This window comes from Labrus mixtus, chromosome 21, assembly GCF_963584025.1.
Source record: "Labrus mixtus chromosome 21, fLabMix1.1, whole genome shotgun sequence".
Taxonomy (NCBI): Eukaryota; Metazoa; Chordata; class Actinopteri; order Labriformes; family Labridae; genus Labrus; species Labrus mixtus.
Genome location: NC_083632.1, coordinates 8933475 through 8957831, shown reverse-complemented (window position 1 = coordinate 8957831; position 24357 = coordinate 8933475). Strand labels below are relative to the sequence as shown.

Below are 24357 nucleotides of genomic sequence, written 5' to 3'. Positions count from 1 at the left end.
CAATAAATAAACATATATTTGATCCTCAATACACATTCGAAGTTGTTAACGTCTGTATGACGATATTAAATGTCTATCTCAGTTGGAGTTAAAGCAGCCATGGCCTGTTGAGGAAGTTTTGAGATATCGCGATAATTCGGCATTTGTTACGTCACGTGCATGCGGAAGTGTTTTGTTAATAAACAGCGGTGCTTTTTGTTTTTAGCAACATTCAACAACTGTAGAGAGTGTAGGTAGTTTTAACATTAACCAAGGGGGAAAAAGTGTTCTCAAAGGCATCATTAGCGATGTTTATTTTCCTAAAATGCGGTCACCCTACTTGCTTGAATCTAAACTAAGTTATATTTGTTATATGTCTAACAACCTACAGTAGTACGAAGCTAGTTAGCATGCAGAGTAGCCATTAAAAGGGGGCGTTTGAAGTCGTTTAATGATAAACTGTCATGTTTTACACATGGAAACACCAACTACGATCTGAGACAACAGTCAGAATAATATAAGAACACAAGGTAACATTTTCCTGCATTTTCTTGTAACCACGACCCTAATAGATCGTGTGATGTATGGCTGCGTACCATATCTTAAGATTTGCCCGCTTATTGAGGAAAGGACTGCCCAAAAAACAAGCCTGGAAAATCCCAAACAACACAACCTTTGTGGTGTCAGCTCAAATTGTTTTGTAAGTATACATTTAGTGTTTTTGCCAATCTGTAAAGTGTTTTCTCATGCCTATGGACATGTCTTATTGTTGCTTATTTCTTTTTTTTGTAGAATGACAGCACTGTTAGATGTTGAACCTTTAACTAAGAGACTCAGGGTTGAAATCAGGTCTCCAACACCCTCCTCAATATGTTCAATGAAAAGTAGGTTTTCGTGTTTCTGTCAGTGCATATTGTAATTGTCGTCACTTTTGTTAAGCACTATGTTGTATTTTTGTTTCCCTATCCTTAGTTATTCGCAGCAAAGACAATGAGACAGTAGATCAAGCAAGAAGGAAAAACATAACAGAGGCGAAGATGGATTCAAGGACAAAAACTGGAGCAGATGGTTTGCGAGGCGTAAAGACGAAAAGTCAGCATCAAAAAATGCGCCCAACACAACAAAAAAAGACTGCTCTTGAACAGTGGCTGGTAAACGCCTCAAAGAACCCAAACACGGCTGTAATGCGCCAAACCCAAGAGGATGTAGAAATGGCCGAAGAAGATTGCTTTCAAAGCACCTCAGCTCCGATTACGGACTGCAAAAACAATGAAAAAACATCCCTCTCTGACTCGGATGAGGATACGCAACCCTTGACACCACAAGACCTGGATGAAAACAATCCTGTGTCACCGGTTCCAAAGAAATGTGCGGGAAGTGAATTAATGCAAACACTGCCCAATAATGACGGTGGATTAGAAAAACAAGAACGGGAGACTTCCCCAGCCAGCTCAGATGACTCTGTCAAACACAAAGCCAAAATAACATCCTCATCAGGTTTACCTGAGAGACGGGGAAGGCCAGATAAGTCTGTCGAGCCTGATGTGAAATGCATGGGGTCACCTATTAATGAGCTGAAGAGAATGCCTGAATGTGGCGGACCGCTTCCTCCACTGAGGGATGTTCCTGGACAGCACACTGTGATGATAAGGGTTTGGGCTATTCTTCTTTTTAATACAGCTCTTCTGAAAGCAATAATGAGTTATAGAGCATGTGCTCAGAAATGTAGATGTAGAAGTTGGTATTCTACTTTGTGTCTGAACTGTTTGACATTTTACAAGTACATTATTATACTACTAAACAACAAACTGTTTCTTCATTGTCATACACTGTTTACAGATTGCGATTGCTTGAATCAAAATTGATTTATTTCATGCATCAATGTGGTGAAACTGAGATCTTTCTGGGTGCCAGTTCCTGAAGATGCTGAAACATGTTTCTCCAAGTCTTTCACATTTTAATATCTGTGATTGCTGTCAAGTAAAATTGACCAAATCTGAATTCAGCATTTTGCCGACTTGAAACTATATACTATAATAACAACAGGGTAATTAGACTCAACCTTGATGTAGTTTAAACTTTTAAGAATCTAATTGAAGAATTCCGTTTTTTTTGCCACTAAACGCGGCAGTAGCTCAGTCTGTAGGGACTTGGGTTGGGAACCGGAGGGTCGCCGGTTCGAGTCCCAGTGCGGACCAAATATGGAAGTTGGTCTGGTAGCTGGAGAGGTGGGTTAGGGTTAGCTCCTGAGCACTGCCGAGGTGCCCTTGAGCAAGGCACCAAACCCCCTCCCCACCATCAGCTCAGGAGCGCCCACTGTGGGTCACTCTGACATCTCTCCCATTAGTGCATGTCCATAGGATCCTGTTTGTGTGCATGTGTGTATATACTTCAGCCTATGTGTGTGTTGCATGACTACAGAGTGTAAAAACTGAAATTTCCCCTTGCGGGGATCAATAAAGGTAAATCTTATCTTAATCTTAATCTTAACACTAACATATTGGAATCTACAGTACGAGTCATGTTTAAATAATTAAATATCTCTGCTTGTGTGCCGTTTTGTACAATTATAGGATATCTTATAATCAGGCTTTCAACTCACTTGTTAACATACAAAAACAGCATCTATATAATTGGTGATTATTCTCTTGCATTGTTACTTTCTAATCCATTTCTTATTGTTAATATGAAGAAATTAAGTATTTGCATTTACTCATAGCTTTATGTTGCACTTCTTCCTTTTGACAGACTGACCTGCTGGAGAGTGGTAAAGTTCCTGTTCCATATCCTGCTAGCTTTCAGGATACCTGGGATGATGTCCATGTGAAGATGCCCTGTTCCAGTAAGAGTCTGTTTCCTGTTATGGATGAGGTAATGACCTAAAATGCCTACAGATCAGCCTGTCTAGCAGATGAATCCATGGTGTATATAAGCTCATTAAAACCCTGTGAACGTAGAAAATGCCTTTATTAAAACAAGTTAACATATTTTATTGCTTCAAATGAGGATGATGCAAAGAGAAGAGTTCTATTCACTTGTATGAATGTAGTTTGAAAGTGTTGAAATATCATTTTAAGGAAGACTTTTGCAAATGATTGTGTTTTTACAGGACAGCTCTTTACATTTACTTTCAGTGTCTCAAATCTGCATGTGCATGAAAACGTATAAGGTGCAAATCACTGTTTGGAACTTTATAACAGTTTTTAAATAATTCATGTTAACATCACTTCACGAAACACACCACAGCATTTTGTAATGTTTTTCACTTTGCAGATATCTATTTTGTGTTTATTGTTGATATTTAATATTATACCTTTGTACAAAGAGAGCACAGTTTACCAAAGTAAAATTCCTTGGGTGTTAAAACATACCTGGCCAATAAAGCTGATTCTGATTTTGATTCTGATACCTAACCTGAATTTGTGCCTCCACAGGAAACAACGGAACTACAGAATAAGAGTCGGTGGGAGTTGATCGAGGAAAATTTAAACAACAAATTCACAAGTCCACATGAGTTGAAGGCAAGTTTCACATTTTTTTTTTGTGGCCAGTTCTGTAGCATTTCACTTCATAAAACAAGGTGCAGAGATCACTTTGTGTGTAATTACCAGACTTTGCCACGAGATGGCGATATTAGCCCAGAAACTGAGATGCACACTCAGAAATTGGATACTTTGTCATTTTGTTTACAGTTACAGTTTACCCTTTTAGGTTTCCTGTACATTAATCTTTGAATTTGTTTGTTACAGAATGCCATCTTGAAATACAACGCCTCAAACGCCAAGAAATGGGACTTCACAGCATTAAGTTCATACTGCAAAACGGTAAACAACTTAATATCTGTTGCACTTCCTGATTATTCTTTATAAATATTGCTGAACTCAAAAGCAGAAAATTAAGTTTTTTTTGTTTTTTCTTTAATTTAAAATGTCTGGAAAAGTAATTTGATCAATACTGGCATGCAGACATGTGAACATCAACTGTCAAATGGTGAAAATTAATTGCCCAACAGACGGCATCGTTAACCAATGACAAGGCTCTTCTGTGGCCAGAGGAAGTACAGATGGCTCATAAGTTAGTGATGAGAATCTCTTCTGTTTGTGGAAGACACTGTTTATACGTTTTTTAATTTCACACTCGACCAGATTGAGCTTAATATGAACCATATTGAAGTCGCGTTATGAATCAATGAAAATTGAGAGGATTCATATCTTCATATCTCCGTAGAAATCTAGAAAAAAGTCTAAACTTTTCAGATATTTCTCTTTGATTGTTTCTCTCCTTCTTGATAACATTGGTTTTAAATACGTTTTTGGAAAAGATTGCTTCTGTTATCAAGCTCTGTAGTTGCATGGGTGTGCACAGATTATGTTTTTTTAAGCAGCATCAATATCAAATTAACAACATTTTATTAAAAACGTGATTCATGAGACCATGTATCACGTTTGTGGGCGGTGTGGACATCTGGCTGTTTGGATTTCTGAGGCTCGGATCATAAAGTTATATTTTTAAAAGTGTTATTTATGAGAGCTTTATCTTTTACTGTCCACAGCTTTGTCATTTTCTTTCCAAGCCAAGGGTAAAATAGGCCCGAGTTACATCATGATGGCCAGAGCGCTGTTGGTTCATTCGTTGTCTCCTCCAGACTCGTTTGGAGGCCATCCATCATCTGTAGTCTTGACGTGCTCTGCGTCATCCTGTGTAGAGAATCGGGGAGGGCTGTACTACTGTCTGGCTCATGAAAGGGACGGGAATATTCCATTTTGGAGAGTCGGGCGTAGTTGTGACACAAGGGTTTGATAGAAAAGATCCTGAGTCTGTGTGACCAGCTCTGAACTGCATGGAATCAACCAGAACACACCAACTACATGTTTTTTTTAATAATATATCCCATCTGAGGGTAAAAGTACATGTAACGTTCTTTTTTTTCTTGAATGCCAACGTGTCAGATGTCTATCTGTCACTGTGCACAAGTACAGTAATGGATTTCACATGGGAGAAGCTTGAAGCCCTTCAGAGGCAAAGTGGGAGTCTGGAGAATTCACTTAATCTTCTGCCAAAAGGTCACGTTTCGTAACTTGACAGAAATGAAAACGGTTGACATTACATCGAGGAACGCTTTAGCGCAGCTATATACCATTAAATCAGTTGTTTGCCCAACAATATCAGTATGTATGTCGTAAATCATGTGAGAAAAGGGAATTTAATAAGATGAAAAATCCCCGGCTGAGACTCTGCTTTAGCCAGAGATCTAGTTCTCCATGTTGAAACTGGATTTGGATTGTATGAAGTGTCCATTACTGGTCAAATGTAAACAACACTGCAAAATGTGTGTACTAAAAAAACTTTAAAATGTAGGACGTAACCTTCCACAAATCAAAGAAAAGGTTTGAGCAATCACTGTTATATTTTTCTTAAATTTAAGATGTTTGTTAACAAGCAGTCAGTCATGGGCGCCGGTAGCCTAGTGGTCAGTGTGCACGTCCCATGTGCAGATTCTGTAGTCCTCCAAGCGGGCGGCCCAGGTTCAAATCCGACCTGTGGCTCATTTCCCGCATGTTGTTCCTCACTCTCTCTCTCTCTCTTCGGTTTCTGACTCTATCCACTGTCCTGTCTCCAACATCAAGGTTCAAAAAGCCCCGAAATAAATCTTTAAAAACAAACAAGCAGTCAGACAGTTGTTCGCCAAACACTGTCAAAATGGAACATCTCACTGTACCAAATCAAATGATCGTCATGTCAGGTACTTGCAGCAGGTAAGTTTCAAGAGCCAAATTAATATCACAAAGACAGACTCCACACTTTGACTGAGACATGAATCTGTTTGTGCTGTAGCAATCAGCCTTGATGTACAGTGTCTCTAACTTATCAATAGGAGAGTTGCTCACACGGCCCACAGAACAAAGTGGCTGTTTGTTGGCACACTTTAAAAATCCCAATCACAGAGGATCCAACATTGTCCAGTTTATTTCCATTGCATCACACAACTAACATGAGGAATATGAAGAAGTTGCACACAGTTTGTGTCTCACTGTATTGCTGTTTTGCCGAGTAGCTTGATTGGAGAATAGCAGAATGATTCATGAGTGTCAGAGAAGAGAAGACGTGAATGGCACAGAGTGACGGGCCGGGGCAGCCTCATTGAATATTCATTCCAGCACGCACACCTTATGAATAACCGAGAAGCTGTTGACTGGCAGCATCAGTTCGGTCCGTTGTTCTTTCTCCACTTTACCCAGTGTCGTATTAATGGTTATGAGCCTGCCAGTGTTTTATTTTTTGACACGGCTTCACGTCCACAGAGGCGGTCAGGCGGATTGCTTTATTGCTCGGACCTGCGGGGAATCAGAACAGCAGCGTGAAGCATTGTGTTAAATCTGTATGAGGGCCCTTGTTTTCTCACAGCCCCCCCCACCCCCCTACCCCCCTGCATCTTGCTTGATTACTTTGTCAGTTCACTTTGATGTACAGACCTGTATCAAGTCATACAGAGAGTTAGCCCCGGTTGATTTGATGCACTGTCTTGTGCGTGATTTAAAGAGCTCGGATCGTACTACCTCAGCTGTATCCGCCGCCTCGCCCTGTCAGCCGCCTTCATTTATTACGCCCATAGGAGCAGTTTATGATGTCAACCAGGTCATTACTTATGACAGCGTTTAGTCAGGCTTCCTTTGCCAATAATATAAATGTCCTGGGCTAAATCACCATTCAAGGCTCCTTGTCCTGGGAACACACTGTCCTTTCTGTTTCAAATGCTTGTTCATTTGCATCTCTTCCTGGAAGACTTTTTAATCAGCTGGCATGGTCATGTAACCTCGATGAAATGGCTCTGTGATTGATCCCGCTGACATTTTGCAGCTGATATGGTGTAAATAAAGGTTGTATATACTGTCTGATGTACATTAGTGCACTTAGGCAGTGTTGTGAAGTCATGGAGGGTTAGTATGTCTCTTTCACATTTAGTCAGGATGACATCATTTTAGATTTGCTCTCCGGCTGGAGCTTAAAATTCTCTTCTAAAATGTCCAACATGAGGTTAGCGTCTTCATTTGACACCCGTTTCACCTGCACAATATTAAAGGCATTTTGCTCCTGATTCATGAATGTTTGTTTCTCTGTAAGACTTGTCGACAAAGCATCAACATTTTGACGTCTGATCTGTAAAATGTTGTCTGCTTATCTCAAATGTATGTATCCAAACCAGCTCCTTAATGTCACAGCTGAGTTTTGTGGCAGGACAACAAACATTAACAGATCTCTCGCTCTCTCGCTCTCTCCAAGGTGAAGCCTGATGAGGCTGAACATCTGTTTGACTCCCTGCTGCCAGACGTGGCGCAATTAGCACTGAGAGCATCCGAGCTGTGCACCAAGGTAACAGCCATCACTAACCAACCCACAGACAACTGACTCACCAGTCTGTGAAAACAGTAGATCACCCCCAGCAGGCTGATCCCAAAGGTCACGACATGACAAATAATCTTGTGAAATGGACATAAAAAAAAACAACCCGCGGAGGTCAAGGCACACAGCCATTGATGGTCATTTATTGGATGGTTTATTGTCCATTTGGTCATCTGGTTATGTGGTGTGTGTGGATGATTAACAGCTGGGCTTATTTGCTGCGGAAAAAGTCTCATTGAAAGGTTTTTGTTTGGTTCATTTTAAATGTAGTTATAGCTAGATTCATGGACACTTAAATGCCCTAAAAAAAAAAAAAAAAAAGCAAATACGTGTCTTAAAAACAATATTTAGTTATGCTTTGGGTAAGCTGTGTTGCAGGCCATCATTCCTCCCATGAGAAACAATCTTCTGTCCCCTAGAATGAATCTGAGAATTAGTCAGTTCTTCATAATAATCTTCTTTCTTTAATAGAGAGATAAAAGAGTTCAATTCTAACTACTCTATCTAAATCTGTTGTCAGTGTTTGAGGCGTTAGATACCAAAGTAAACAGATTAGGCCTATTGCATGATTAAAAACCGGTTGCAGTGATTTGATATTGAGCTTAATGCTTGACCTGTATTGGAATATGATTTATCCGTTATTATTGATTTGATGTTCCTGATGTTTCAAACATTTTAGCCACACAACTTGTCATGTCTTCCTGTAGATCTCTCATGTAGCTTTCTCATCGTTACTGCTGAATTGCTGATACCGACGCTCTGATTATTTATGAAAAGAATGGATCTTTTGTGACCATTGATTGTAATTATGATTGCTGATTGAAGAAGCGCAGAGTGGAGCCAAATGACTACATTTAAGCAACATACTTCAGTGTCTCATTTGGCAAATGAACCAAACAAATGATTCTGACCTTCCCTCGCTTGTACCTGTGTCTCCTCCTCTAGCCGATACCACTCCTCAAGGTAGGCATGGACCACTCCATCACCATGTCTCAGGAGCAGGTGGCATGTCTGCTCGCCAACGCCTTCTTCTGCACCTTCCCCCGACGCAACTCCAGGAGGTCTGAGTACAACAACTATCCAGACATCAACTTCGTCAGGTAATGAAGGGCACATGTTTAAAGTTACACAATCAGGCTTTATATTATGTTTCTGTGACAACTAGCTTCATTTCCATGAGGGGGCACTACTGTATATGCTTTCTTTACTGCTCATTTAGTCTTCTTGCTGCATGGTACAGCAAACATTTACATTGAAAGTATATTAAAGGATAAGCAAACACCATTTTATAACCTCACCAGTTTAATCTGACTTTAGACATTAATATGAAAGATTTACCTTAAGAAATAGACATTAAGTGCATCTTTTTCTGACCAAAAGTCTTCAATCAATAACTAGTTGTTGGTCATTCGATCAATATGGAACATGTTTGTTCTGATTATAAATATACGTCAGGTCAGGAGGGTCTCCTGTATTTAAATCCCTGCAGGTATTCACTGTGGAGATCATCCGGCTGCTGCGATGCAAAATCAGTCCTCAGAGCCCTGCTCAGTCATGTCCCTCCTCTCTGTTGGCATCACAGTGTAATTACCTAAATGGAAAGGGGAATTAGATTAACATTGACTGAGATGGCTGCTTTTGACAATGGGGAAGGCCACTGGCTGTTTATCAGAAGGATGTAACAGAGTTCAATTGCATCAGTATTTCATTCACGTAAAAGTTTTGCCCGGATTTGGGAAGAAAAACGAGCTCTGGATGTCTAATGGTTAGTGAGTGCCCCATGTACTGAGGCTGTAGTCCTCCAAGCGGGCGTCCTGGGTTCAAATCCGAACTGCGCATCCTTTCCCACATGTCATTCCCCAATCTCTCTCTCTCCCCGATTTCTGACTCTATCCACTGTCCTATCTCTAAATAGAAGGCATAAAAAGCCCCAAAATACACCTTAAAAAAGAAAAACAGTGTCATCAATTTAACCTGCTGCTGAAAATAGTCCTCATACACCAGTTTGGTTCAAGTGAGGATTTAGCATATAATTGTTTTTTATTTTAAAACTTTTTGGTGAAGATGTAAAGGAGCCAAACTCCTGTTTTTTGAAAAAAAGAAAACTGGCTTTTTTCTCTTGAGACCCTCTTTGATCTCAGACTGGATTTCCCAGTTTTTTAATGAAATGTTTTCTTGATGCCGATGATGCAGAAACTCCGCTGTTAAACATACTGTAGTCACTTATACCCTCTTCTGAGTTACATCACAGCTTCCTGCCCTCTGTGTGGGTAAATGGATGTTATATAATTGTGTATTAATTCTCTTATCCCCATAGACCATACTGCGATTTCTTACTAAAAGCATGCTCTCACTAGTGGCTACTTAATGTCAAAGACTTTGCCCTGAGGACTACACAGCACTCAACTTTTTTTAGGGGCAAAACTGACAAAATAAAAAATAGAAACCAATGCAGGAGTTGACTTCGATGAATGAGTTTCCGTCGCCTGAAGGGCTCTCAGAGCGTCAAGCTTTTGTCATTATTTCATTTCCCTCGCATGAAATGTCTTTCTCCTCATTGTGGCATGTGAGGCTGGCTGCAGGCTTCTTCAAAGAGTTGTTCTCGAGAGCGAGATGGTGGGCTTAATGCTGAAAGTGCTTTCAAACCTGCCCACTGCAACTCCACACCAGCAGCTTTGTGTGTGTGTGTGTGTGTGTGTGTGTGTGTGTGTGTGTGTGTGTGTGTGTGTGTGTTTGTTTGTGTGTTATTTTTCAGTGGAATTGACCTTTTTTCCTCCTGAGGACTCTGCAGCTTAAAAGGGACACAGGGCTTCCTAATGTATCCGCAAGGAGGGAGCCCTGTCCCCCCTCTCTGTTCCTTTCTTTTTGTCTGAGTGCTGTGATGTGGCACATGAGTGTGACCGTGATGGCGAGCCTGGGGGCAACTCCATCGTCGAACAATGTAGGAACTCCTACATAATCGGCCAGTGACTGAATGGGAAGCTGAGAGAGAGATGGACTAATTCACATCAAAAGTTAAAGCTTGACTGAACTCACATGGCTAGAGTGGAAGTCTTGTGTCTCTACAGCACTGGTTACATGGAGAGACATTTTTCCCCGTCTCTGCTGTAGATGTTTGATAGCTAATGAACCTCGAAGAGTTGGTGGCTGGCTGTGGTGCCATGTTTAATCTGCTTGCTAGGGAAGTGTGCTTCATTTGTAGAAGATGACATAATACGTAGTCAACAAGAACTGTGTTGAATCCTGAATCTTCTCTGGCCATCAGACTTTTTGGGGGATCCTCTTCAAGCAAGATTGAGAAGCTGAAAACCCTGATGTGCTATTTCAAAAGTTTCACAGAGCAAAGTAGGTGTTTACAGTTATCATTTTCTAAATTCCTTATGATTGATGTAAAGTAAAATACATGGTTGATATTTCATTGTTCTCTTTTGCCTTTCAGAGCCTCCTGGACTTGTCACATTCACACGGAAAAGCTTGGACAAACCTGTGAATTGGAAAAGGTGTTGTTCAGTGATTATGTAGCAAAGAAAATGATTGTCAGTTTTTTTTCTGCCAGTTTGCTTTGACTGTCTGGTGGCAAGCATAGATAACTGATCTCAACTCTAGTCCATAGCTGTAAAGCACTTCACTATTTGTCTTTCAGCTCACAGACTCTGCTCACAAAGCTCCACATAACTTGTGAAGGGACCATTGAAGATGACGGTTATGGAATGCTTCAGGTAAGACGAAGGGGAGACGTGAACCTGCACAGATTTATATTGTGATTTTAGAGGGAGGTCACCTGGCAGGATCCTGGTCTTTTGCCTGAGGAGGCTCTGAAAAATACTCCTCCTTAGTCCTGCTTCCCCTCCTCCACCCTCTCTGCTATAGTCAGTCTCCATATTCTCGAGTGTTTCACCCAGAATGCTTACTGCTGCTGAAAAGGCCTTTGAGGGGAGCCTCTGACACGTCGCAGGGAGTGTGCGCTGGGACTGGGGTCGAGGCCCCTGAGCTTCCTCTGCGCTCCGTGTCGGCCGTGCTTCCTGTGCACTGTCAGGACGGCCCGCTCTGCCTTTCACCTTTTGTTTGCCTCTGGTTGCCACAAGCTGACAGTTGATGTGCACACATGACCAGCTCCGGGGGCTCACCACGGCGCGGGATTGATGGATGCTCTGCTGGGGTGGGGGGGTGGGGGGGATTGGTGCTTTGACAGCCTGTCAAAGCAGACTTTAGAGGCTGGCTCACTGTCCCAGAGTTGAGTGACCAGTTTGGGGAGATGTGCTGCTCACCCCCTTGCAGCTTCTTCCCGGGGTTGTGACGAGGTTGCTTGGGGCCGTCTACAGGCCAATGAGCAACAACTGTCAATCCTGCAATTGAATTATTTGTTCCCCATGGCTGCTTTCTGACTTAAACAATGCGTTGTCATTCCTTTTTCTCTGAGCAGAAACAGTGAGAAACGTACTGTCGTTTGAATCACAAGATGACCAAAATAAACAATTGAAACAGGGTCACACAGAGATCTGCCCACAAGCTGGAAAGAACGAGAAGGAAAACAGATCATAGGCATCTGTCAGCAGTCACTTTAGCAGCATGTTATGACTGGAGGGAGATGTTATATTGGACTTTGGACTGCGCTCTCTTTTTTTGATATTTGCCACCGGCAGCAGCACACCTAAGTGCTGCTCCTGGGGAGAGCTCATTTTGGCATGGGGGGACAAATGTCTGAGTAATGCTAGAACCTCAGGCCACCTTCATGAACAGAGATTCTGTCACAAATAAAAAGAAAAGGGCCCAAACCTTTTTTTTTATTTTTAAAGGGGTCTGTTGAAATCTGTGGAACTATAAATATCACTTTCTAAGAAAATGCTTCAATGCTGTCATCCGTTTCTATGTTGGCCTTTTGTTTTAAAAGGATATTTGAAGAGAAAGTGGATAATGCAAACGCATGGATGTAATTTCAAAAGGTGTCATTTGCAGGTGGATTTTGCCAATAAGTTTGTGGGAGGAGGAGTCACCAGTTCGGGTCTAGTGCAAGAGGAAATCCGTTTTCTGATCAACCCCGAGCTTATTGTTTCTCGCCTCTTCACTGAAGCCCTGGATCATAACGAATGTCTGATCATCACAGGTCAGTGGTCACATTTCTCACACACTGTGTTAAACAATACTTCACACTAAAGGTAGTCTTGCTTTTTCTTTATTTTTCATGACTTAGTCCGTTGATCCAGATCAGATCAATAATGCCCTGGATCCTCACAACGGCCATTTCTAGTAACACCCAGCATGGAGTACACAATGCACTCCTTCAATTTACCCCATCCTGGTTCAGCGTGAAGCTGAGGGATGTTTGTCGCAATTGCTCTCTTTTCTGTATTTGTCCTCGTCACATGCTGTCCTTTGATTGGCTGCATGGGGAGAGTGGCAGCATCAGTCGAGGGTGTGAGATAGGGCCGTCCTGATTGCTGTACATCACTTTTGAGTGGTTACAAACAAACAAGGCTTGGACCGGCCGCTAGACCCAGTACCAAGAGCCAGACTTATGGAGTCCCAGCAGGTGGCTGATGGCTGCAGTCTGCTTTTTCTTTTTCTTTTTTTCAACTGTCTGTCACTGTTTGTCGAGACTGTTGTAGCCGTTTGATTGTGATTGCTGAAAGGATTACAAAAATAATCATACATTATTAAAACGACAAGATTTATTATACTTCTTGTTTAAGTATATATGATTGTCTAGACAATGTAGTTTGTAGTCAAAAAATGTTTAAATTACAATTTAGCTGATTTTCAACCTACACTTTACCTGCCCTGATCCTGCATCTCTCAGTAATGTGTAGATTTTGAAGATGTGTTTCTTAGAAACATGGCAACTTAGACTAGAGTAGAGTAAAATAGAATACAAATAAAATGCAAGCGCCACTCCTAGTTGATGCTCAAACATTAAAAAGACATGCTTGCATACAATATGAAAGACATTTCAGCTGCACACTTAATACAAAGAACCCTTTAATGTAAAAACAACATAACAGCCAAACCATACACAGTATGATAAATAACCAGGTCAAGTGCCAGAGTCAAAGTGCTGTAGTGCTAATAGAATTAGATACATCTACTGAAATACACGTTGCAAGCCCTTCACAGGTCCAGTATGTCCAGTATGTATCAATAAGGTGAATAAAAGTGATTAAAAAAATAATTGAAAGGACACTTTTCTGTGTTGATGCTCGATTGGAGTTGAATATCTGAGTCCACAAAATGTAACCTAGGTTTTTATTTCCTGTGCACTATTTATTTTCTAACTGTGTTGCTGTAGTTATTTAGCTAACTAACACCAACTACTTCCGCTGTCTGTATGCATCCTTTCCAGCTGAAATCATTCACCACCCCCTGAAATATCTACCTTAACATTACATAACTGGTGGGTTGGATTTCTGCAGGAAGTGAGGCTGCAGAGCCTCCGCCCTCCTGATCAGCAATCATAGCGATGCATCAGGTCTTTGGCAGAGTCACCTTCAGACTCCTTGCCGGCCATCCCTCCCTTGCCTCCACTTACGCCACTTAACTTTATTACTGCGGCCCAGAATTAATTATAGCTCGAAGACCTGCCCAAGACCTGCTTCGCTAATGGACTCTTCCATTCCATCATCTTTATTAAACCCTGCCTGTATCTCTTGTCCCCCTCGTTGTAAAAGTCCAAGCCTTAGCTGCATTGTGGCCATGTGGTAAATCATATTCCCTTGTGATGTGTTTTGGCATACTGTAGGGAGGCTAATGGATCCTACCTCTGCACTGAAATTTGTAAAAGTGCCCAGGCCTAATTGAATTTTCCTTGATTGCTAGATATCTGGCAGCCATTGTGGCGGTCAAAAGTATAAATAGCATCAAGGCGAAGTCATGTATTCATTGATCGCAGTACTGACCAGAAATAGTGGTGCAAGTTATGACGTCAGCATGAGAAAGAAAGAGGAAATTCTTCTTTAGTTTGCAAAACATTCTCTGCATTGTTTCATTGTTTATCGGCGGGAATGGATGGTTGTTTAAGCGTCTTTTGGGAGTCAAGTAGTGGTCTTAAAGATATGTGTTGAACCTTGTTTAGACAACATTTAAAGCTATTCTTCTTATAGAGCTACATCACTATTTTTGACATCTTAGCAGTGTTGACATCCTTGTTTAGTTGAGAGCAGATGCCTACTTCTGCTTTGAGATTGCAATGAGATGCGCCCCTGACCTTTTGCTGTGCATGGTCCACCACAAATACGAGCCACTTTGTTTTGATGTATTAACACATGAAAGGAGCAACCTTCAGGATGGTTTTGACTCGTCATACCTGCTGATTTTGATCTAACCTCTTTGATAATAACAAATCATTTTTCAAAAACCAGCCACATCTTCCCCTGCAAAAGATTGTGGCCTCCTGATAAAAAAAATATAATCTTGAATTTTTGTCATTCAAATACTGAAACGTAAAAATGAGGGCCCGACCGATATGGGATTTTTTGTGGCAGATACCGATATTGGGTAGGAAAAACATTTCAGATACCAATATATAGGCTGATATCTCCCTTAGATCTATGTTCGATCTGTGGAAATACATAGATAAACCCATTTATTGTGTTGATCCCTCAAATGCAGTTATCAAACACAAGTGGAAAAGATATACGGTATAACAAGATGGTCACTCACCTGGAAAATAACTCTGACTCTGGAGAGTGAAAATGTTTGTTGTAATCCATTAAGCACACTCTGCGAATGAAAGAGAACTGCTAGTGTAATACAATTAAATGCTATTTGAATGGTGAATAAATCTAGTAATATCGGCACATATCTGCGTTCAATTAGCCGATACCGATAGTCACTTGATAGGCTAATATCGGCTGATATTATTGGCTGGCCGATTAATCGGTCGGGCTCTCGTAAAAATGGCTTATATGAGAAAAGGAGGAGCAGTTATGTTGAAGTTAAGATTTTTGGCAGGAGGGTTAAACACTATCAGCAACATGATAACGTCTCCTTGATATCATGTAACACAATGATTACATGGCTAACATGTTACATCCAAGAGTTTTTACTGCACTTACATTCATCAGTGTGTTCAATATATTTTCAGTATCAAACTGTTTTTATTATTGTTTTAAACGGTTATAATATTCTTATCAACATACTTTGTGTTGTAGCAATCAGTGGGTGAACTGCATTATTTTGATCAGCAGCGATGGATGTGTAAGAGCATCCCGCGAGATGTTCTACAAATAAAAGATACAATTTTTCCCACTTGGTAGCTGTAAAGCAAAAATCATTAAGGCTGAAAATATTAATTTACCTCGTACATAAGAACTTCTGAAACATGGTAGAGTTGAACTGTGGCAAGAAACAGGACAATTGTTATTTTCTGCATTAGAGCCTGACCGGTCAATCAGCGGGCCGATAATATCGGAGGATATTAGCATATCCTGAGACTATCATGACTGTCTGCATTTCCCCAGTAGATGGAGAGTAAAAAACTGTATTTGTGGTTGTAGCTGCTCAATGTATTCTCCTGGTCAACCTCAATGTTCTAATGAAATCATGCAGTATGCTTTAAACCACATTCTGCTCCTGTGTTTTTTTTTTTTTTTTAAGTGGTAAGAGGCAGGCTGATTATTAGACTGTCAAGTGAAGTGCGCTCTAGAGATTCCCTCCCCCACGGTGCGCCTTCTTATAACTGCACACAAAGGCCGCACAACTAATCACTTAGTTTATTCACTTTGCAGCATGAAGCTTCTCAGCAAGTGCTCTCAACGGCCAGGTACTAATGAGCGCTAATGAATGGGAAGTTAATTTGTGGCCTCATTTGTTTGACTGTGCTGTTGCCTCCCCACCCTCCATTCCCCCTGTATGGGTGGTGAGTGTTTCCCTGTGGGCCGCCGGTCATCCGCTGCTTCTCGTTGTTCCAAGAGGAAGGGAAGGGGAGGTAATAACTTGACCTTCATGTTGTCAGGAGACAGGGTCTCGTGTTTCGTTTGCTTATATCAGGCAGAATAACTAAAGCTATCCCTTCTTGTGTAGTCCTTTTGGTGTTTAAGTTAATTATTTAAGCTTTATAATTTTAGTTCAATCATTATTTCCCTTTAACTGTTTTTTATGTATCATCTTCATAGGCTAAATTGAAAGTATTTTTTGTGCTGAACTTGCTTAAAATGAAAGTGGATATGATGGTGCTTGGATTGGCGTGTAACTGATGTCCTTATCTGTCTTGACCAGGTACACAGCAGTACAGTAAATACACAGGCTATTCTCAGACCTACAAATGGAATTGCTGCCACCAGGACATTACTCCAAGGTATGTATTTGTCTTGTAGCTTCAAAGACTGTCGAATGTTTAAAAAAAATCATTATATTTTTCACCTTTTCTTTTAGCCGTGATAGTTCATGGGAAGTTAATTTGGTTTGGTCCAAGCTGAAGTATCTAAAGAACTGAAAATTCAATGTTTTATAGACATTATAAGTTCACATATATTATTACAATCACTTTAAATAAGTCTCCTAGCCCCCCTACACAGTTTCTTGTTATAAATCCACTCAGATCCTGTATTTCATCATGCCTATAAACCCCTCTATTTCAGCCCTGCTCAGAATAGGCTGTTTCTGTGTCTGTAGCTTTAAATTCAAGTGAGCTGTGTTCAACCACGCCCCCTCTCTGGAAGGGCTTTGGTGCCTCGAGGCTTACTTGCACCATACCTGATTGTTTACATTGAGTAGGCAGACTCAGAGGGCAGAACAAACACCTAGCTGTGGGAGTGTCACCCACCTGGGGGAGGGGTTACTGCCCTTTGTGATGTCATGAAGGGAAAAACAGCCTGTTTGAGCACACATTTTCTGAAAAGTGGAGCAGGAAAAAGACGAAGAGGACAGACTTTTCTGATAATTGGGGGGTTTGTAGACCGACTAGGGACACATATTAGTGTTAGAAAAACATGTTTCAGTGTATTTTTCATAATATGTGACCTTTAAACGCCCTCAGGTCACATTGTATTGTTTTGTGTTACCCTGACATTAGATGTTACATCAGATTTGTTCCACACTTCGTGTCTTCCTTTGAATTACTTCAGAGACGGCTGGCAGAGACGATGCACGGAGATCGTAGCCATCGATGCGCTGCAGTTCAAGAACTTTCTGGAACAGTTTCACCCACAGAAAATCAACCGAGAACTCAACAAGGTTATTTTATATTTTATTTTCTGTATTTCCTGCTAGCCACATCTTTCTGTGTTTTAAGTATTTCTTTCATTTTGTCTGTGTAGCTTTCTGCTATACATACCACAAACGTAAGAACTGGTGTACGTGCCCTTTGCTCCTCCTCTTGGCAAACTTCACAAAGTGGTTTAGAGGGCGCTGGATAGCCTAGTGGTAGTGTTTGAACGTCCAAGGTACAGAGGCCTTGATCCTGGTCGCGGTGGCCGTGGGTTAGGGTCTGGCCTCGACCATTTGCTGCATGTCATCCCCCACTAGCTCCTCCCACAATTTTCTGTCTCTCATCCACTGTCCTTTTCAATAAAGTCGGAAATGGCCCAAAAATATAACTTTAAAAAAAAGAAGAAAAACATCAAACACATAGAGACAAAACAAAACATACATCAGTTATCATAAAGCAGCTATTAACGTGTAAAGTGATGCTTTAAGTGATTTTTATGTTTTGCATAAAAATTAACCATTTCTATAATTAATGGCTGTGGAAATGTGGGGGTAATCTACCATTGATTTTTGATGTTAGACTTTCATGTCTTAAAACAGAAACATAATGTTTTAACTGTGACATTTTCCTGATTGTTTAGTTTACACTCATTTAATTACTTTAATGTTCATTTAGTTGATAATTGGAATCCTGTTTAATCTAAAATGTCAGCTGAAGGACAATTGACTCATTTTTATTTTTCTAAAGTTAAATGTGTGAATTACAGATTAGTGTCATAATTATGTTATATAGACAAATGGATTGTCAAATTTATGAGCGAAAATGAATTCCAGGGTTTTTCCCTTTAAGGATCAAAACCAACCTCAGGACGATTAATATAATAACTACATTTACACTTCCATTCGTTGAGCAGGAATCACTGTATATGTGAAATAATCCCATTCACACACGTCCGTTCATAATAGCCAAATCAAGATGTTGATGTCAAGACAGCCGTCAAAAAGCACAGATGAGTTTGACAGCTCTGACAAGAGTGTGAAGAATGCACCTACATGGAGATCAATCCGGTTTCGAATATTGTTCAGCCGACTGTCATATCTGCCCTTTCAGAGGACCAATTTATGACTGGTCAGGTGGGAGGATGGGCAATCGCCATTCATTTTCACGTTTTACACATAATGTCCAGAGTGACAATTAATGTCCGTTCAGGGTCTTTCATTTCATCCCTCCTGCTTTCAAAATCTATTCTTCATGTATCATCAAACCATGTCATATCAAATGATCCTGTTCATGCGCGTGGGCTTAGTCTTTAAAGTGTGGTTATATGTACGTAAAATACCCCACACCAATTTTACACCAATTGCAACTCAATTGAGAGGCTAGGTGTGAAATGATTGAAATGTTACCAAATGATCTTCAAAAAAATGTGTGCTCAGCCAGGAATACCAGCCTTCATGTGTACATGCTTTGAATGTGTCAAGCACAGACCTGCAGGCAAATGGAATTACTTTGTTGCTCTCTGCGTTCCATTTTACGTTTGATAGCATGGCGATGTTCTGTCGAGCCGCTTCTTATAAAAATTACCACTGATCTGGAGCAATAAGGTGATCACGCGACCTGAGGCCTTCTTTCATGTACCAAGTGACACCTCATTCCCCCTCTCACCTGTGCTATCTGGCGTCATTTTGCTGACAACTTGATGTAACATAACCTGCTTCATTCACGATACGATTTTCGCATATTCTGAGACCAAGGTGTTATCTGAATTCTCTTCCTATTTTGAAACCCAGTACAATATATTTATTCACCGCCATTTAAAGCCCTCAATCATCCCGTGCTCTCCTTCCTGTCTCTATCTAAAGTAACAGCTACCTTCCCCCCCCAAATATGTTTGGAAAATAAATCCCTTTTGCCTTTTGAATAATTGTAATTCCTTTACAAAATGAAGGTTCACAGCTGTGTTCAATCTCATGTTACTGCTCGTTGTATACAGAACTAAGTGTTGACTATGTAGAGAGAAAAAATGTGTTTTCATACGCAGTCAATGTTTGACTGGTTCTTATATCCTTGCATATGTAAATAATAGTAATACATTAGACGTTTATAGGGCTTTTCTAAGTACTCAAAGATGCTTAACAAAGAATAACAACAAGACAAAATAGTGAAAACAAAACAATGAAGAAATCATTTAAGAGAGGGAGGATGAGAGTAGAGTTTGTTAGTGGTTGTAGGGGATGCTGAAGAGGTGAGTTTTTAGGGATTTCTTGAAGGAAGTGAGTGTGGGGGAGTCTCTGATGGAGAAGGCCCTGTCACCCAGAGAACGATGGTTGGTCCTGCAGGGGTGGGTGGGCAGGAGGTTTGCATCACTACATACAGAGCACAGCATGGCTATATTTGAAAACCATGCCCATTGTAGGGTAAAGCAATGGGAGCGAAGGGCTCAATTGCAAACAAACCCCTTTAGCTATATAAACCATTAAAGCTTCAGACATGTTAATGACTATTTTAACAACCTCACAATCATCACAATTCTTGGAGTGAATGGCCAATGATAAAATCAAACGGAAGTATTTGACCACATCTCAAGGTATGACAGTGATCATCCTTAACAAGGATCAAAGTTAGGACTTCACTTAGCCTTAACATGTAAGACAAGTTTGACCACATTATTAGGTGTCTGGATCCTACAGTTTACCCACTCATACTGTTGATGCCTCACATCTACTGTAATTGCCTCTTTGCACTTCTATCTACTTAAAGGCTCATTCAACGGGGTTTGAATGTCTAATACAACGTAGTTCTGGGATCTTCCCTGTTCACAGCACAACCCATCACAACAGCATCTTTTTGGATTTTATGTGGACGAAACAAGTGACAAAGAGTTCAAAGTCAACATAAAGTGACTACTGTTTTTCCCTCTGCTTTGGGCGGGACAAAATAAAGCTCGGCCTTGGTTTGTGTCTTGTTTTACGTAGCCTTTACTCTCGATAATATGTAACCTTTGACCTTCTCTTCACTCTTTCTTCATTCAGGCTTACTGCGGCTTTGCTCGCCCAGAGGAGCAAAGCCAAAACCTTGCAGCTGTTGCTACAGGGAACTGGGGCTGTGGAGTTTTTGGCGGCGACACCCGTCTGAAAGGTAAGCTCTGACGTTACCGCCGTCGACAGAACATCCTGTAGAGAAACAAAAAATGTGCACACAAACGTCGCCTTCACCTCACTTGGCAGTCTAAGCAGACTGTCCCCCCCCTGGACATTACAGAATACATTTTGGATTGAAAGGCTCCAGCAGATCAGCGCGGGCATCCATTTGTCTTCTGGGAATGCGTTCATTTAGTTAAGGTCTATTCGTCGCCTTCCTTTTATTGATCAAATGACAGAGTTAATATGTTTCATTAATAGTGCAATTGATCGCCTGCTCGAGTCCATCAATCCGTTACAGCTTCCTGTCTGAGCCTTGTATCACTGTCACAGAGCAGGGCGCTTCAGGAGAGTTTAGGCTTTGCAGTTGCAGCTCTGTTTCTCCCTTTCTACCTTACTTTAGTGTCATTTTGCTACAAACTGTACAAATGCCTGCATATAAGGTAATTAGCTCAAGCAAGGTTCATCCCTCCGTAGGCATTAGCTCCTACTCTCTGCTTAATGACATGCCTCATGGGAAGAGCCTCCTTAATTCAAACGCTGTTCACTTCCTGGTTTAACCTTCTGTGGCCTCACATTGCCACATATATTTTTTTTAATTGTCAGGATCCTTTTTAAATACAAAGCATTTGAACCAGCTCAGGAGATGGAAACTGCTGAAGTGTGGACATATTCAGCTCGGCCTTATTTTGAAAATGTTGATTCAGTGTTGCTCGTTAACGCTGCGTCCCAACCTTCATTAATCAGCAGACATATTTCCAGTCTCTTAAAATATTCACAGCTCTCCGGGGCCAGACCTGGCCTCTCTTTGTAACTAATCCAGAGTTCTCAGTGGGGGTGAGACCTATTCCCTCGATTACTTACCTTTTACTGAACACAGAGGCAGATGCTGCACGCTTTTAATGGTACCACTAGCTAATGGATGAGTCTGTGTTGGTTTAAACTTTGCTGTATTTAAGTAATAAGACCAGAATATAACCTGCAAAAGAGACGCTTGTTACTGTGCTGAAACAGATTTCACCCTCACTCTCGATGTTTACAACTGGTTTCTTCTTCTCTTTCCAGCTCTCCTCCAGATGCTGGCAGCTGCTGAGGCGGGCAGAGATGTGGCCTACTTCACCTTTGGTGACAGCAAACTCATGACAGATGTCTACAAGATGCACTCTTTCCTCACTCGGAGGAAGATGAGTGTCGGTGAGGCAAACAACTTCTCTTCCTGCTGTCTGTTTATATGCAGCTTCATAACTTTTATTTCCTCTTCCTGTGCCTGTTAATTATGTTCTGGAACTTAATGTACTTTTAGGATTTTCTTGTTAACTATGCACTCCCCCCCCTAAAAAGAAAATCAATGAAATGGCTCATTATTATTCCTGAACACTTGTTCACATTTTGCTTGTTGATATAAGGTCTACACTGCTTCCTTCACAGGGGAGGTGTATGATCTCCTGGGGCAGTACTACAGCTCAGTGTGCAAGAACTGCCTCAGTCGGCGGCCTGACGTCAGCCTCTACTCCTTCATCTACCGACAGGTCGGCCCCTCCTCGGCGCCGGATGAGTCCGACGGGCGCTCGGCCAGACAACACGTCCCCTCAGTTAGCAGTTAAGGTCATGTGGCCGATGAGTCACTGTGCCTTATTGTTGGGAAAAACGACCATTCACCAAATTAAAAAAAAAAAATCTCATTCTGCCTTTAGCTTTACATTTAATGATAAATATTTTTCTTCAAAACATTTTCAATCATCAGCGGTGGATTTACTAAGACTGGTCTACACTGCTGGTATCTGAGCGTGAAAAAAATCTGTTTTTTTTTTTTTTTTTAAACAACTGAGCAGCTGAAGGTGATTAGTTATGACCCTGTCTCGCGCTGTCGTCCAAGCTGTGTTCATTTTTGCCACCGCTGGTAATACGCCAATGGATTGAGCTTCAATACGACGCTATCGAGATTTTAATGGTGAAGCAAAGGTTGCCATCCATCTTGTGGGTTTGTCATGTTGCCTTTTTTTTACACCCACACATATCCAGCCTAATTGAATTGGCTGTCAGAAATCAAGTTAAAGGAAAAGAATAACAAGAGCCGGGATTGGAAAGCTCGGAGCAGGAAAGTGGTTTGATTTAAAGAACAGCCATGCAGGCTCTTTGGGATATTATCTCCCACCTTTTGGGTTCAGAATTCTAGTTTTCATTATGAGTCCATGAATTAAATTGTGGTTCTTTGCTGTGCAGTATGTGATACGCACTCCAGAGAACCCAGTCGCACTTAAAATATTATTTAAATTGGAGTGTTTCTGTGTTTAAGAACTGATTTGACTGATATTTGTAGGCCTGTTTATTGCTTGAATTAAAGGTTACACATTTTTCTGACTGACTTTGTTTTTCATCCTTAATAAAAAAACTGATTTGCAATTGTTAATATTTCCCATCTGGAGCACCATTTGAATGGAGCCACAAATGTCAGTTATACATCTCAGAACAATCAGGATGAGGGCTTCTCGTCCCATGAGCAAAATGAGTTTCTATACAGCCTTGCCATTTATATTTCCCCAGCTATTGCCTCACCCTTTCACTCAAGAGTTTAATAAGGTCATACCTTTTATATAAACTGTACATGACACCTCATTAAGTAAAGAGGAGATCATAGAACATCCGGTCGGAGGCGGGAGTCGGGCAGTGAAGCTCCTGGGTGATTTCTCTGGCTGTCGGACGAAACACGGTTTCATTTGCATGGAGAAGAAGCTGCTTGACGATAAGTCTCAAAGGTGAGACCTTTGGCACCTTGTATTTAGGTTTGAGGACATGAATGAGTTTTAATTAATGTACATATTAGGGGGTAATTGTATGTACAGAAACACCAAAAATGTGATCATTGTAGGTTTAAAATAATAAGGGTTTTTGTGAAAAAGAAAAAACAAAACGTGTACGCTTAATCCAGGCTACATATCTGATGAAAGATGAGCAAAGCTAGCAGCTTGTTGCTTTGTCAGTGATGCAAGGCTTTGTGTTGTTTTCTACCTACATGTCTGCTAAGCTTTTTACTGTCTGTTTACAGATGATCAAGTCAGCGGGAGCATATTGACTAAATGTTTGTAAGTTGAATGTGAAATGAGAAAGTGCACACTTTGCTGAATGGACTCCTGGGAGCCCGTGCGTGAATGAACCAGGTGTAGGCGTCTCTAAGCTTGATGCTGTCTGCCTTCATGGAATCAGGACTTGAGGTAGGTGGTCTCTCTTTGTAACGTGCTGAGTTCAAAAAAAGCCCTTTGGTGTCATCTCTCTCTCGATGGGATCCACCAGAAACACACAGGGGTATCCTACTGGATCGATCCCTCTGCAGTGGACCCCATGTGTCTCTTTGACCTTTAGGTTACCATCTGCTATAAAGTCACAAACAGCGATTAGGCTTTAAAAACAGTATCACACTTCGACACATGACAACACTTTCGTTTTGGTTACAGAACAGGTAAAATATACATGCAGGTAACACTAAAAAGCAGACAGGCTGTTGCTGAAAATGATACTGTTTGTTGGCAGTTTTTACCTTTGAGGGTCTTCTGCAGGTAGGTAATCTTCCATGCTAATCCATCATATTCAAATTCTGATTTATCCGCTAGTAACTTCAGTGGTTTAAAAAGCATCAGTACGCACACAGCTCACATGAATGACAGCACAGAACAAAAACAAACCACACACACATCAGAG

General features: G+C 41.0%; 1 protein-coding gene across 1 annotated transcript; it reads left to right on the top strand.

Moving 5' to 3' along the window:
* Window positions 1–163: 163 nt before the first annotated feature.
* Window positions 164–23019, top strand: LOC132955187 (poly(ADP-ribose) glycohydrolase-like). Its single transcript, XM_061027939.1, has 17 exons — window positions 164–679; window positions 772–863; window positions 952–1631; window positions 2728–2850; window positions 3414–3500; window positions 3729–3803; window positions 7261–7350; window positions 8326–8480; window positions 10646–10725; window positions 10820–10880; window positions 11024–11099; window positions 12337–12484; window positions 16591–16669; window positions 17439–17547; window positions 20554–20659; window positions 21727–21855; window positions 22090–23019. Exons 1-17 carry the CDS (start codon window positions 564–566, stop codon window positions 22263–22265), a joined length of 2382 nt encoding a protein of 793 aa, XP_060883922.1. The 5' UTR covers window positions 164–563; the 3' UTR covers window positions 22266–23019.
* Window positions 23020–24357: the final 1338 nt, after the last annotated feature.

Excerpts from the sequence above, each read along its gene's own strand:
- LOC132955187 (XM_061027939.1), top strand. The coding sequence starts at position 564 with ATGGCTGCGTACCATATCTTAAGATTTGCCCGCTTATTGAGGAAAGGA. Across the intron at positions 8,481-10,645 it reads CCAGACATCAACTTCGTCAG|ACTTTTTGGGGGATCCTCTT; the intron begins GTAATGAAGGGC and ends TCTGGCCATCAG. Across the intron at positions 21,856-22,089 it reads TCGGAGGAAGATGAGTGTCG|GGGAGGTGTATGATCTCCTG; the intron begins GTGAGGCAAACA and ends CTTCCTTCACAG.